Genomic DNA, 15,519 nt, shown 5'->3' with positions numbered 1-15,519 from the left:
TTGGTCAAGAGTCAAATGTATGCATATAATGGGATACTATTCAGCCTTAAAAAAGGAAACTCTGTGATACGCAGAAACATGCATAAACCTTGAGAGCATTATGCTAGGTAAAACAAACGAGTCACAATAAGCCAAATACTGGGTGATTCCACTTACATAAAGTGTCTAAAATAGTCTAATTCATAGAATCAGAGTGGAATGGTGGTTGCCCATGGCTGGGGATGGGGGCAGGAGGAAATGGGAATTATATTCAACAAGCATGAAATTTCAGTTAAGCAAGATGAAAAAACTCTATAGAGATCTGCTATATAACGCCTGTAATTATAGTCAGTAATAATGTATTATACACTTAAAAATTTGTTAAGACAGATCTCATGTTAAGTGTTCTTACCGCAAAAAATCAAGAGTCAGGCAGAAAAACTGAGGCAATGAAAGCAAAGAAAGGTCTTACTGAGTTTAAGGAGAAAGCTTCCAAGACGGAGTTCTTAATGTTATTGTCAAGAAGTCATATAAGGTAAAAACGGAAGAGTAAACTCTCTCTGGCTACAGTACGAGCTGAGACGACTGTCCTGGGTCACTTCTGGAGTGATACAAGAGAGTCAGACACTAGTTGGGTAAAGGGTAGATTGGAAATGGGAAATAGTAGTTAGTTGAGTGTAGATGACCTTTGAGAACTTTGTTGACATAAAAAGAGGATTACCTTGCTGTACCATTTTGTGGTATAATGACCTTTTCATGCATTCTTTATGAAAGATTTACTAGGGGTTAAGAGTTTGCTTACTCCTAAAATAAATGCTGGAAAACAAGGCCAAAGAAACATAGGTGAGTCACTGCATTTTTAAAAGATGAAAGAGATGTATTCAATGAACGGTATTATCAAACTTTCACAGTTGGCAAAACAAAAACAATTACGAGTTTGTCAGACTGTTAAACCGATGCTCACGTGACACAGAGGCTTGAGTGTCTTGTCTAGACAACAAGAATATCACCAGCAACCTGACAACTGACTGGATATTTAGCCCAAACTCAAAACTTAGTTGGGAAATTAGATGGTAAAGAAGCCAAAAGCCTCACTCAGGAAGGAACTCTCGATCTCTTATAACAGAAAATGTCTGAGAAAAGCACAATGTCCGACACAAGAATAACAGTGGTTTTAAAAATTGCACTGAATTACTGTACTTATTTGAAAATAATTTAATACCATTATCCACATTCATAAGTTTTCTAAGTAACAAAAGGAATATTATAACTTTTCTTTTGTGCTTCCACCTAACCTATTTTGATAGGAAGACTATTTGAGAGGTAACTAAAAAAGAACTTAAAAAGCAAGTGACCAGCGTTTTGAACCAATTTCAATTTAAATGTCAACTGCGAGTTATAAAAAAGTGGAGTTAAACCCTTTAAGGAAACATTCATTATCTGAAGCAGAACTGTCCTAAGATAACGCACACAAACCAACATAGTCTATTTAATAAAAATATTTAATGCTGCCAAAAAGTATAAAAATACAGTAGGAATGGCAGTACAATACAAAGTAGTCTCTCCTAATTTATTTCTTTTACATCTTTCTACATTTCATACACGTATTAAAAAACTTAACAATACATCAAATTAGGGGTTCTGCAAAGTCTTCTGCTGGTGGTTCTCTTCGTTCCCTGGATGTAAAGTTTACTTTGTAAACAGACATATGTGAGGCAATCTACAAGTTTATCAAGCCTCACTTTAGTTTCCGGAGTGGGCTTCAGGTCTTGCTTTGCACATCAATGGTTCAAAATTTATAGCTGCAGAATATTCTCAAGTCATGAATATTTAGGTGTCTGTCAATCTTGGCCTAAAACATAAAATAAGAAGTCATCTATTCAATTCATATTAACCAAACATACAGACGTACATAGACAGAGACAAACATAAAAGGACTAACGATGAACTAAAAAGGCAACTAAAAAACATTCCAACATGTCACATTCAACCACACTAAGAGCTTCACTGTTATCTTGGTAAATCTGTTTATGTGCTCAATTTTCAAACAGAACTGGTGGTGTGAGGTAGACTCATGTTAAAGCACCATAACTCATCTGGCTTTTTCAAGAATTACCAATGAATTTCTCAGGTCATCCTGTGTTACTTAAGAAATGACCTCCACGTGAGATACTGACAGACAGACAGGTTTAAAAAACTGTACCCACAACAGTTTCGCAAGATTATATGGTATGCGCTAGACTTACCAATACTTTGGGATTCAATGCAAAAGTCTAATCCAATTTGGACCTCCACTGTACCATACTGCTAAAAATATTAGGAATGTAATGTTTCAACATAAAGTTGACTTAAATCTTTAAATCACGGACTGTTAGCAGCATGCTTTTTTTTTTTTTGTCCTGAAGGATAATACTAATGATTACAGCAATACAGAACCAAAGTGACATGATTTAAATTATCAATATAAAAGAAAAACAGACATAAAATAACTGACAGATTTATTGTATTTTAATGTCAAAAAGTGAAGATTAATGAGGACTTGACAGATGAAATAGCTATTTTAAGGGCAGTTTTTGATGGTATTTCATAATATTTGCAAATAACTGAACTTTTGAGACGGTATTTTTCTTTCCGACTTCCTTATCACAAAAAATACCCAAATCTAAATACTTGTCATTATTGTGTCTCCACATAAAATAGGAATATAAACCACGTCCACACATTCTCCCAAAACATTTAGTCAAAAACCCTCAAAATACTGTGAACTGAGCTTCCTCCTGACTACTGACTATTTCTACTGAAGAGTAACAATCCCAAGCACCTTGTGTTCTGAACAGCTCTATCCCTTTGTTGTCCAGCACGGACACAGAAATGTCAAGTCATTAAGAAAACATTCTCACCAGATGTCTGTGAGTCACAAAACCTACTACAGGTGCTTACTGCAGGGCCCTACTGAACCCTACACCATGCTGGCTGGCTGGAAGTAAGGAAAGGTACTTCCTACTGACTCTGATTGCTGCAAAATATGGATTTATTCCCCACACGTTCAGAAAATCTGCTCATCAAAACAAAGTAACTCAATCCAATCAATCAAGGTGAATGAAATAATGGTTTGGTTTAGAGAATATTCTGATGTTCCAGTATTTCTCTGGTTCAGTGTTAATTCAGACTGTTTTCACAAATTCTTTTGGAGGTAAAAACTTTGTTTCACTTAAAAAATAAAAAGAGCGTTACTTTGGATTTTAACAGGTAAAAGGAGTTGTCTAATTTTTTTCATTTAGAAACAGAGTCCATGTGTCGTAATGGAAGCAGCATGAGGTTTGGAGTTACTGGAATTCTACAGACAGGAGTCTGAATTTCAACTGTCATGTACTAGCTGTGCAATCATGGGCAAGTTACTTATTCTCTGACTCGGTTTTCTTATTTTAAAATAGGGTAATGTAGCTAGAAGAGTTAAGCAGATTAAATCTAGATTGTGTATTTAAGCTGACTGGCAGAACTGCATGTGTCCAACATACACCGTTGTTTTCCCCAGCACGGTGTTAGAGAATCACTTATCAAGGATAAACTATCGTGTGTAACAACAGCTAAAAGAACCTGACAACATTTTTAAAAATTCACTCTTTTTTCTTTGTAGATATTATTCTGGGGGACAAGAAAATAAGATAAAATCATTGGGAGTGTTAACTGTTTTTAAATAACGTATTTATTTGCAAGACTGAAGACAAATGGGCTGTATTTTAGGAAAAAATATGTTCACTTGAATCATGTGGTCAACAAGTCAAAATAAAATGGGTTCAAAGAAATTAAGTGGCATAATTAGCCATGCTTCTCATACTGCCCACTGCCCTTACTCTGGAACAAGGCCAGGTTTACAGACAGAGAATGATCTTCTCAAGATGGTTCCATACCTGAAGTAATGGAAAGTCAAACTGCTTCCAAAGTATTTTTTGCCATCAGATATTTGCACTATTTTTTTTTTTACTGAAAAGAATCATAAAACCTTCTGTAAGGTGAGCAAAGCATTGCCTTATAGACAAAACAAACTTATCTAGTTTCCCTCTCTTGAATTCACCAAACCCCCCAAAACTTGTTTTTTTTTTTTTATAGTAATTTGAAATACCAACACCATCATGTCTACAAAATCTATGTCAAATTAGAGCAACAATAAAGATTTGGTGCTTTTCTTTAAAAAATGGTCTCCATAAAGAAAAAAACACCCATGCAATTCTCCTTATAGCTCCCCAAAATACGCTATGTAACGAAAAGCCAGAGAGTACTGGACTCCATAAGTAAGGTCGCCACTATATCCTATAATTTCCATATTCCACTGTACATTATAACACCAAAAGAGAAAGAGTTCAAGGGACTGAGCTTTTCATTCTCCCAGTGGACTCCACAGAGATGGTCAGAGCTCTTTAAAACTTGTCAGGTTGTCCCTGATAAAGACAAAGCCTTTCAACCCAAGTAAAAGCTTCTCTTCTGATGCATTGCTGCCACTTAGCAACGCTCTGCGATGGAATAACCGACAGTGAGGAAAAATTCTCCCCAAATAAATTTAGTAGCCAAAGGAGACAACCATTTCTCTGAAGAGTGTTGAGGAAAAGCACCTGTGCAGAATTGGCTGTTCTTGGAGCAATCTGAATGTGGTAAATATTGAGAAACTTCCTGTTGGTAAGGGAAAAATGACATGGCCCAACTCATACCATTTTCCTAGAAGTCTATTCTTTCAGACACTACCCAAGAAAGTGAGTAGCTTAAAATTCCTCAATTAAAAGCTTAAGTTGTCAAATCTGGATGAACAACGAAATGGTTATATTATGGTGAGTACATGGAATTTAGCCTACAGTGCGCAGTGTCTGGATGGGGGATCCTGGGCACAGCAGGGGCTGTGCAGCTTACACAACCCGAGTTTCTTCCCATGAAAGCACGTCATCACTTACACGTAACATATCTGATGGAATGAGAGAGCTGGAAGTTCTAAAATATTCATTCACTCTTGGAGGGGCTGTTGGTGATATTGTCCTATAAACACTGCTTTGAAAATAAGTGTAAGAAAAAATGGAATCAAATCCAAACAAATGAACTAGGGAAAAAGATGAAGGAAACAGGTCCACTCCAGAATAAATCATCCAGGGAATGACCAGGACCTGCATATTAAGTCAGAAGAACTTAGTTTTGTCATGTGGAAGAGTATTACCTTCAAAATTTTATTTGTAAGATTTTGTGCCCCTATCCCCTAAACAAGTCAAGGCCAAATTAAAGGTTTCTTAAAGTAAGAGAGACTTAATTAGCCACCGACATAGAAATAAGAACACAGAACAAACGCACTTAGTTTCAGACCAGGATCACTGCACCAAGACTGACCTTGGCTTCCCCCACCCTGGGGTGCAGCAGATTCGGAGATCCGCACCCTTGCTCCTTCCCCCCCCTAACAAACCCACATGGACCGCTGTACGAAAAAATAAATCGATGTTTACAGAAGGCGTGATTCTTAGACTTCTGCCTGAGCACGGGAAGAGTGGATGATATACATAATGGCATTAGGCTTATAACAGACTACATTAAAATAAAACCTCTGTAAGTTTTGTGTCTGAAAGGAAAAATTAAGGCAGACTAGTTTTAAAATCTGTACAATAACCAGGCAGGCACTCTGGAGATGTAGGTACTTGCTGAAATGGAGTACAAAAAGGTTAATGACAGTATTTCTAATATAATCAGGTTCTGGCCTGTGTCTATTTACATAGAACCTAGTCAGATGTATTTTTCTAAGAGGGAAATGACTCGCAAAGGGTAAGTCTTTCTTTGAGAATAGCTCTAAACTACACTACATATAGGGGATTGCTCAAAGACAGCAGCATAAAACAATGTAGAAATGTCCAGTCTCAGGCTGATTATGGCTTAATAATACCACCACCTACCCCAAAAGCCTGTTGTAAGGATTAAATAGGATAATCTATGAAAGTGCTTATTAGCACAGTGCCTGGCACATAGTAAATGATCAGTACATGGTAGCAACCACCACTGTGAACCGACACTGAAAGCAAAGGACCTGATGTAAAAAGTAGAGCTCTGCTCTGTATCATAAACTACTTTTCAAACCAATACATATTTTTTTATTCATACCATCAATTCTAGTTTATTTAAAATGAAGGGGATAAGCACAAGTATATATAAAATTAAGAGTTACAGTCCCTTCTTATGACATACCTGTTAAGCAAAGCTAGTTAAAAAAACACACTTTATTTCCTTTCTCTTGTTCATTTCATGGTAGAAATATTAATACACAGTCAGTATTAATTTGAAGATAGAATAGGAAAAGGACAGAGCACATATATAAAATACCCCTAAACATAAGAAATGGTCTTTATATTGTTCTAAAGTTCTCTATACGCTTTTACACATTACTTTTTTTTAAACTGTGTAAGAATTCAAGAAAAGGTATTATTTTTATTTTTTATGTGGATAAACTGAAAAATGGAGAATTATATTTGTACACGTTATATATATGCAAGCATAGATAAAAACTGCTAATAGGCCAGCATAAAATACTTAGTTAAACTTGCAGACAAATACATAACCAGCTGGTATAGCCAGAGAAGATGGCATTAAATCAAAGATGGCTATCAGTTTATCAGTAGAGACAGATATGAACACAAATACACTATATATTAATATAAATACCCTTTCTTAAAAACAATAAAGCCTCCGGCTTTTTAAAATATCTTTTCTTCCTTAACCTATTCAAAAAATACTACCTGATTAAAATCAGCTACACAACTGACTTTCAAAATCTGTTATATTTAGAAAATATTAGGAAGACCCAAGGATACACATATTTTGTAAAATGCAGACTCTATTGTGGATTGCTAACTTTGTCCCCTGGCTGTTACCTGAGAAGGCAGGAGCCCTTGTCTGTGTCCTTCCCTCGGACTAGCACGCCTCCTTTAATAAAGGGTCAGTCTGATGACCCTGGGCACCGCAGCACATTGCCATGTATTTTTAATAATTAGTATATGGAACCCACCAAAAATATTATTACTGGCAAAAACTTAACACACTATCCTTCAGCATCTGTTTGAAAGGAGGAAAGATGAGTAACCCTTGCAGAAGTTTATCAACCAATGTTTCCTTCACTGATCATGACTGTTAAGATATATTACAACAAACGCCGCTTGAAGGACAGAATGCAGACAAAAAGCAAACTAAAATCCTGAACCCAGTGAAGCGTATTTACCCTGCAAAGCGGCAATGTGCATCATTACCAGAATTCGCTTCCTGTAAGAAGTCTTTACCTTTTTGTTTAAGGCAAGGCTATCTTCAACTGGAAATTTAGTATCATCTATCCACATTTGACTTGCAGAGTAACATACTGTATTTTAGCAAATATAAACCAAGGCAAACTAAAAACGTTTGAAACCAACAATGACGGGTCCTGGTACCTGAACACAGGCTTAATGCAGACAGACATTAAAAAAATATATATCCCTCTTACCTCCTCTCCATTTAAAGGTTACAGGACACAGTAATACTGAATTAGGACACAGGCACAAGTTACACAAATCTGATTTAATATGTAGTACCACCTACATCCTGCTTTCAGACTTTCAGCATAATTTAATACATTCGAGAAGGCTACTCAAATCAATGCAAAATACTTATCTATACAAATGGTTTTCAAACTGTTTTTAAAATCATAACTGTCCCCTTAAAATAAATACACCTCATACAGAGATCATACATAGCATATAAAACAGATAAAGCAGAGATGGTCTGGTTGAAAGTAAAGGCTGGTAGCTTGGAGTCCTTCCAACCACCTCTCGGAGACCCCTCAGAAATCCAATGAGCATAGCTTGAAAACCACCGAAATAATGTGATTTTGTTATATCAGCAATTAAATTTATAACAACTATTTAAAGTTTAAGTTAAGGAAGTCAAACACTGAATGGAATGTTGGGATCTGAAGAAGACTAGCACTCAAATGAGCAGTTAAGTCCATCCAACAATATGTTTTAAAAATACCCATTAAGAAGTTAAAGGGACAAGGTCAGGTTTGTACATCATCACACTATTTATTGAAGTAGAAAGAACTTGAAAAAATTTTACTTCAAAACTTCAGTCTAGTAAACTGAAATCATGGATAATAAAATGCTGCTCCTTATTTTTATTTCCTAAGTCATGATTTACCCCAATTATAAATTAGGGTAATTACACTGAAATTTTCATGAAAATTAAACAGTATTCATCATGGGCTTTACAGAAACCAATTTCTTTACAGTCTTGACCAAATGTTACCTGACTATGCCAGTAAGGAGAATTTTCCTTCAAAGATATTTTTAGGGAAAATTTTTGTTTCTTTGTTTGTTTTTCTTTTTAAAATTGGGAAAACTGTAAAACATAAAAGAAATGCAAATATATAGTAAAAATTGCTTATTCAGAGTTAGTTCTAACTGCTTGTATCAAACTTCTCTTTAGGAAAATGTATTCAGTACAATTGAATCAACACACAATTTATTTTTTCACGGTAACAGATTTTTCAAATTGAGCTTTTAAAAAGTACATTTAACTACAAAAGTAAGATTAAATAGATACTTATAAAATATATTTACCCTGAAATGGTTAAGAATATAAAATGTTGATGCCCATGTCAACAGTACATTATACATTACACGCATTATTTAAAGGTCATTTCTTTCCAGTAATAATGTAGATAAAACCACAATATTTATTGCTTGTATCTAGTGCAGGTTAAAATCCAGATAGCCTCCAAAAACAAATCCTTGTGGTAAAGGATTTCTCAATCTAGTCAGGTGAAATATTACGCTTAACATGTATGAATACAGTTGCAAAATGTACCAGTTTTCAACAAGCATTCAAGTCTTTATTTCAGATAGCCGTTTACAGTTTGGGGACAGTGCCCTGAGATGTTGGGCTGGGGACTGAATATATCACTTATCTGGTTGGTGTCTATCCTACCGCACTGTTTCTGGGGCGCGAGGAGTTTGCTAATAGACAAACCCTTGTGACTAACGTTAACACTGTCAGCTACGAGTGCAGCAGCTTGCTGGGCAGAACTGTTTATTTATAGGACATTCTGCTGAAACAACAGCGTCCAGCCAACGAAAGCACCCACCAAAATGAATGACACAAACCCCATCTTAGTGAGAATAGGTTGCCAATATAACCACCTTTTCCTTTTTCGTTCAGTCTCATTTAGCCTCTGTTTCATCTGCTGCACCTTCTGAGCCGTGTTAGCTTTTCTGTCCTCTCGAATTCGTTTCCGTAGAATGCTGCAAAAAACAAAAACAAAAAAAAAAGAAGTGCATGGCAGGACTTATTACTCTAATACAGAGGACCGAAGCCCAAATACCCATCCCCCGAGTCCCATATTTTTAAACTCATTAAACCACTGGAATAAAAAAAAAAGAGGGGGATTTTCAATATTCTCAGTGGTCCAGAGATGTACTCTTGATAATTCAGCAACAATTTGTGGTACAATATTCTATTAATAAATACTTTCAGCAGGACCTGAAAATAATAAGCATGGTGCTTTCTTTGTTGAAATGGGAGCTGGTGGTTATCAGCTTTCTTTCTTGGTAAGCCGCTGAAAGAGGTGCGGGACAAGAGACCCTGGCATCTGAGCCCCTTTTGTGTTTACACGTGATTTGTCACAAAGGCCACTGGTAAAAGCTATCTACTTAATACTTCTGTAAAGACTCTATCATGGGATGCCTATTGCTGTCTGTCCACACATTGTTTCTAGCTTCCATTTTCCTATTCAATACAGAATATTTGTTCCAATGGAAGCTCTCCAACTCCCAAGACACATGGTCCTAGGATACTGCAGAGAAGAACGGCCAATGACAACATGTACATTACTACTTCTTCCCTCTAAAACTTTCTTTTACAAAATCCATCTACTCTTTTTTCACTTATTGCCTAGAATATAGCAAAAATCTAACTTTTGCCTCTGAATTAAATATTACCACCACAGCAATTTTTCTGAAGTATAGCTCTGGTTGTGTAGCTTGATTAAACTCTTGAGTGCCTTTCAGTCTACTACATTAAGAGCCAACTTTTCTCCCAGCCAAATTGTGTAACCCGAATCAAGTAATGAGAAACAATCAGAGGAATCCAGATTGTGGAGTGTTCTAAAAAGCAACTGGTGAACAATTTCAGATTAATGGAGACCAAAGAATCATATCAACCAAATACAATCAATGATCCTTGATTAGATCTTGGATTATTTCTTTAAATAGCTAAAGAGATTGGGATCACGAAAATATTCTGAAATTAGATTATGGTGATGGCTTCACAACTCTGTAAATATACTAAATCCACTGAATTGTATGCTTAAATGAGTGAACTTTATAGTATCTAAATTATATCTCAAATACAGTTACTTTTTTAAAAAACCATACGGTAGTTTTTTAGACAACCAAAGAAATTTGAATATAGACTATATATTAGGAAATTTTATCGATGTTCAACTTCTTTGGTCTCCTGGAACCTTCAGACACTGCTGGTGGGAATGTACAACAATGCAGACACTATATAAAACTGGCAGGTCTTCAAAATGTGAAAAGTAGGGTTCCCTTATGTCCCAGCAACTGCATTCCTAGGTATATATTCGAGGAAACTGAAAACACATGTCCACACAGAAACTATCCAGTGTTCGCCTGCTGTACACAACTTTATTCTTGCCCAAATGGTTTTTTGCTATTCTCCAAATCTGTTCCCCTCTAAACTAGGTATCTTTTCTCTGGTCCTCTCCTTTCAATTCTGTTCAATTTCTCCCTCCACTCAACCCCTAGGACCCCTCTCTTCTTATCTTACAGCATTTAATTTACAGTAAATAATGTATGTTGCTAATTTGAGTTCTTATTTTACCCCCTAAATATATTTGCAACTCAGGGACTCTATTTTGCCTATCTCTGTGTGCCCTATGATTTCCAATGTCTTCTTCGCTTTACCTATCATATAATACCCAGGTATCTTTGGCTGTCTGAACTCTCTGAATATTTGCTATAATGACTTGCAAAAATTATTACTCAAAATTCATTCTTTGAATTTAAAATTCACTATTAACAAATACGTGTGTACCCATCAGTGAAAAAAATTTAAGTTGTATTCAAGTGCAGGCAAAGCATATATAAAATATGTAAAAGAATACAGAGTTCCCATCCAAGGGGCCAGCCTTCCACAGATCCCTGTATTTGCTTCTGTCAAAAGCCTGAGGCCACCAAACAACCTGGTTCCAACTTAGATGGAATCTTTTAACAAACTGTTTCATTTAAAATTTTCATTGCAATACAGAAGATAATTACAATTTTTATTCACTGTTGATATTTACCATGTAAACCCAATATGAATTCACTGAGTGTTATGTGATTATGTAATTAGTGCTTTAAATATTACACAGCAGTTTAAGAGGATTTTTTAAAGAGGATTTTTATATTTAGAGAAACTGGTTATGGTTTTGGTTGGGCTGAGAACACAATTTTTCCCATTTAAAATCAGTAATGAAATAGAGGCTCTTGCTTTCCAAAAATGTACTACCCATGTTTTCAGGAATGGAAAGAAAAAAAGTACCAAGAGATGCCATCACTTAGTTTAAGAACGCCAAATCCAAAGAAGTAAAAACTACTCTCAAGTTGTGATACAATAAAATCTTTATCTACCTAAATTACATCCATGTAATAACCTGCCCAGGTTTTCCTACACAGTTATCTAATTCAAAAGCCACAAACTGGCAGGGAAGGACTCCTGAGGACCTCTGCCTATGGAAGATCATGTGGAATTCCTCACCATGACACACACAGCAGGCTATAGCCGATACATGTTTCAAGAGGCATACTTCACACCATGAAAACGCACAGGATCCAAATAACCTGACTTCTCATTTATCCAAACTGTTCTCCACTCAGTGATCTGGGTTTATGGATTGCACTATAATTGCAAACACTGGCTTTTAAACTTTGATGGTAAACCTTAACAGCAAGAAGTATCTTACCATCACAACAATGTAACCACATACACAGACATATTTATACATGTACACAATATATATATCAATGTACAGAATTTATATATTACATATATATAAATGTTAAAATAGTTATTATCTGTGATACTCTCATCTATTTTATTCTCTAAACTCCAATTTCTATTTTACTGTATTCTATTATTTTAAACATGCTTTTTTTATAACTCACTAACTTGATTTCATGACTATGGGGATGCGACCTTCAATATGAAAAAACTGACTTGAAGGATATTTAATAATGAAAGAAAACAAAGTATTGTGTCCTACTCCCTTCAAACTGAAATTCTTTCAATAAGATTTTAATTTATTTTATTAGCCTCCCTAATGCAAAGCTATAGATCAGTATGAAAATTTATTAGGCCTGAACAATACAATTTTTCACAGCAATCTTTATTTTATGCTCTTTTACTTTTCTACAACCTGTTCCCTCAAATAGTTCTCTCTACTTACAATCCTTACTTTCCTACTGGGGCTTTGCTTCTGCTTTCAAGCATGGTCTGGTCTCCTCTCTCCTGGGGGCAGGCTGGGTGGAGACAGCAAACGATATATACACCCACCACCTCCCCGCCCCCCATAAAACCATCTCTGCATGCAATCACTCTGTAACTCCTGAGTGGTTTTCTGGATCTCCTCGAAACTGTGAAATTTGGACAACTTGTGGTTTACCTTGTTGGGTCTGTGTCCTTAAAGATTAAAACCCAACACCTCTGAAATACTAAGGACACCAATTCAATCATTGAGCCTATTTTCCATTTAATTCTGCACATGGTACTAGCCAAAACACCATTAGGAACCTGAGAATCTTATTACTGAGAAAGATAATGTAATTGAAAACCTGATTTCTTGATTTCAAAATATTATACTTAAGGTGAAAGAAGGAATAAGCAAATTAACGCTTTAACTTGTAGTTTAAAACCAGTAGAGCCATAAATAAGGGAGTAACACTGCTAAGTCATAATAAACTCTTCAGTATAATACATAACACATATTTCAGGTAATTTTTATATTGGGAAATACAGAAGTGAAGCTACTATAATATTCAGGGGACCTCAACGACTTCCACGGTGCCACAACATCCCAATGTAACCAACAGGACTAAAACATAAAATGTGCCACTTAAATAAAAACCATATTCGACAAAAAGAAAACATCACTGAGAGACGCTGAAGAGGGGAAGTGAACACGCTCATTCCCTCACACCTCAGGATACCAGCTTCCTAATGGGTGGGACAGGACTAGAGCCTTAGAAATGTAGATGTTTTAATTTAAAAACTTAGAACGTTTACACATTCATACGGATTCAAAACTCGAAAAATATAAAAAGGCATTTTGGGTTTTTTTTTTTTTTAAAGACTTCTCCCCTTCCAATAATGTAATGAAACTTACTCAATTATTTTATAACTTCATTAAAGGCACATTATCCTTTAGATTACAACTATAGCATGAACACTAATACTTGTACAAATGGCAGGTATTCATACCACTTATTTTCTGTATCACACTATATGTTTTAGCATCTAATTATATTAACTTTAGCACTCAAATTAGTATTGAGTTAAACCATTTTCCAACTGGTTTCAGTCTATAAGTACTGGCTTCTTAATAGGGCTGAAAGCCCTTTGAGATCAATGATGTCATCATATACTACTTAAATACCCTTAGGTAACAAATAAATGAATAGCTCCATAAATTCAATAAACAAAGGGCCTACATTAGTTCATATCCACTGAACTTATTAAAATAAAAAAGTCTCATCTTTTCAAGCACGTTATTGCCGTAAGCTTACCTCTCGCTGCTCTCCTCTGTAGTATCTTGCATTTTAGAGGACAGTCCTGTGTATCTGTCCCCTGTCAGTTTTTCTTCTTCTAGGCCTATCCTATTACCATTGTATTTTTCAGTTATTATTTTGGTTGGGGAATGATCAAAAGCAGGACATAAGTCTTCCTTAGAAAGTTCTTTCCACCGTTTCTAGGTAGGGAAGAGAAGTGAAAAACAGATGCAAACACTGAAATTTTACTTTTCTTTAAATAACAAGAATATGCAAATTGAAATTATATAGTCAACTTTATGAGAACCCTGTGATGCTAACAGAAGAATGAAAAAGGTATTTTACCAAAACCTCTTCCAGATGTGCCTATTTTAAGCTTAACATTTAAACATAATAAAGCATTTAATATTTATGTACATCACTATACAGCTGAATATAATAATCTTAATGAAATTAAGTGAACTTCGACCTATTTGAGACAAACTATACTAGGACCTCACCAAAACATTAGTCACAGTAGTGAGATTTTAGCCAGAGCCAGACTCTGCTAACACTGGCAACGGTGACCAACATGGCACTTGGATATATGATCTAGCACCTCCCCGTTCCTTGCCAGTCTGGTCTAAATGGGGAACAGCAGTGAGATCTCCAGGCGGGTCCCTCTGGCCAGAGGACCGTGATTCATTTTTTTCCAGCTCCAGGTAAGCTAGCCCACCACCAGGTCAGACAAAACTGCTAGCATGCCTAGACTTCAGGAGGCAGGATTTAGAACAAGATGAAGAGAAATTCCATTTCCTTCCTCTATGAAACAGGCTGTCATCACCCACCCTGAGAGCCTATTGTAATTAATGACATAACACGCCCAGCATCGTCTGGCAAATGTTAGATTCCTTTGCCCTCACTGCCACCATCCCTAGTGAAAGAAGAGGTGCGAAGTATATCTGGGCCCCTGGAAGATGAAGGCAGTGACAAAGTGCTAGCCAGAGAGGGAGAAGGCAAGTATAATCTTGGCACGAGGGACCTCTAGCTCCTCAAGTCCTCCAGGGGCTGCGAACACAACCATCCGTCTCCCAGCCAATAACAAGAGTAGGAAAGGTGGCAGTGAGAGCCAATGGTTTTGATTATGCATGACTCTGACACTGGTGCAAAATGACTTGCTATGGGCAGGGATGGCCCTCTTTGAAGATCTTACCACAGAAGCAAGGAGTCTAGAACCTAATGAGTAAGAGACTCTATAACTTATTGCCTGAGGATTTTAATGATTTCGAACACAGATGTAACACTGCAGTTTACACGTATCTGGAACTTAATGAAACACGCTTTCCCTGGAGTTGCTCTGGTACAAAAAGGCACTGTTAAAAACAACGCATGTATATTAAGATTGTAAAAAAAAAAAAAAAATCTCTGGAAAATTCACTGATACACTGATAAATTAGTTTCTAAGTTATTTCACTATCCTACAACAGAGGGATTAAAAAAGAAAAAGGCCTTCTACCACACTCTTCCCTTCCCACATAGAGCTATTTTACTAAGATGCATAATTAATGTATCTTTTTTATAATAGTTGATTTACAAAAAATGTAGAGAATACAACATTCTGTAATTTGCTACCTTTGGAGGACAGTGAGTAGGACGGTTTGATCCATCTGACCAGAAGATGAAGACCATCCACAGCCTGCCTCTGAGAGATGAGGCCAGAAAGGAAGCAGGCCTCAAGGGAAGAAGT

General features: G+C 36.1%; 1 protein-coding gene across 7 annotated transcripts in view; it reads right to left on the bottom strand.

Moving 5' to 3' along the window:
• Positions 1–1,463: 1,463 nt before the first annotated feature.
• Positions 1,464–15,519, bottom strand: part of PTPN2 (protein tyrosine phosphatase non-receptor type 2) — an 84,418-nt gene continuing 70,362 nt past the window's right edge. For 4 of the 7 annotated variants that reach the window (XM_034643255.1, XM_034643260.1, XM_034643259.1 and 1 more), the window contains 2 exons: positions 13,812–13,993; positions 8,818–9,269 (listed from right to left, as the gene is read on the bottom strand). In XM_034643255.1, the coding sequence (XP_034499146.1) occupies positions 9,062–9,269; positions 13,812–13,993 (390 nt within the window). In that variant the 3' untranslated portion in view covers positions 8,818–9,061. Of the gene's footprint in view, positions 1,832–8,274; positions 8,368–8,817; positions 9,270–13,811; positions 13,994–15,519 lie in introns of those variants that run through there. The other 3 variants (XM_034643256.1, XM_034643261.1, XM_034643257.1) reach the window with 2 other exon arrangements.

Source organism: Ailuropoda melanoleuca, chromosome 14 (assembly GCF_002007445.2).
Source record: "Ailuropoda melanoleuca isolate Jingjing chromosome 14, ASM200744v2, whole genome shotgun sequence".
Classification (NCBI taxonomy): domain Eukaryota; kingdom Metazoa; phylum Chordata; class Mammalia; order Carnivora; family Ursidae; genus Ailuropoda; species Ailuropoda melanoleuca.
The sequence above is the reverse complement of the archived record's forward strand: the minus strand, read 5'-3'. Positions and strand labels throughout refer to the sequence as shown.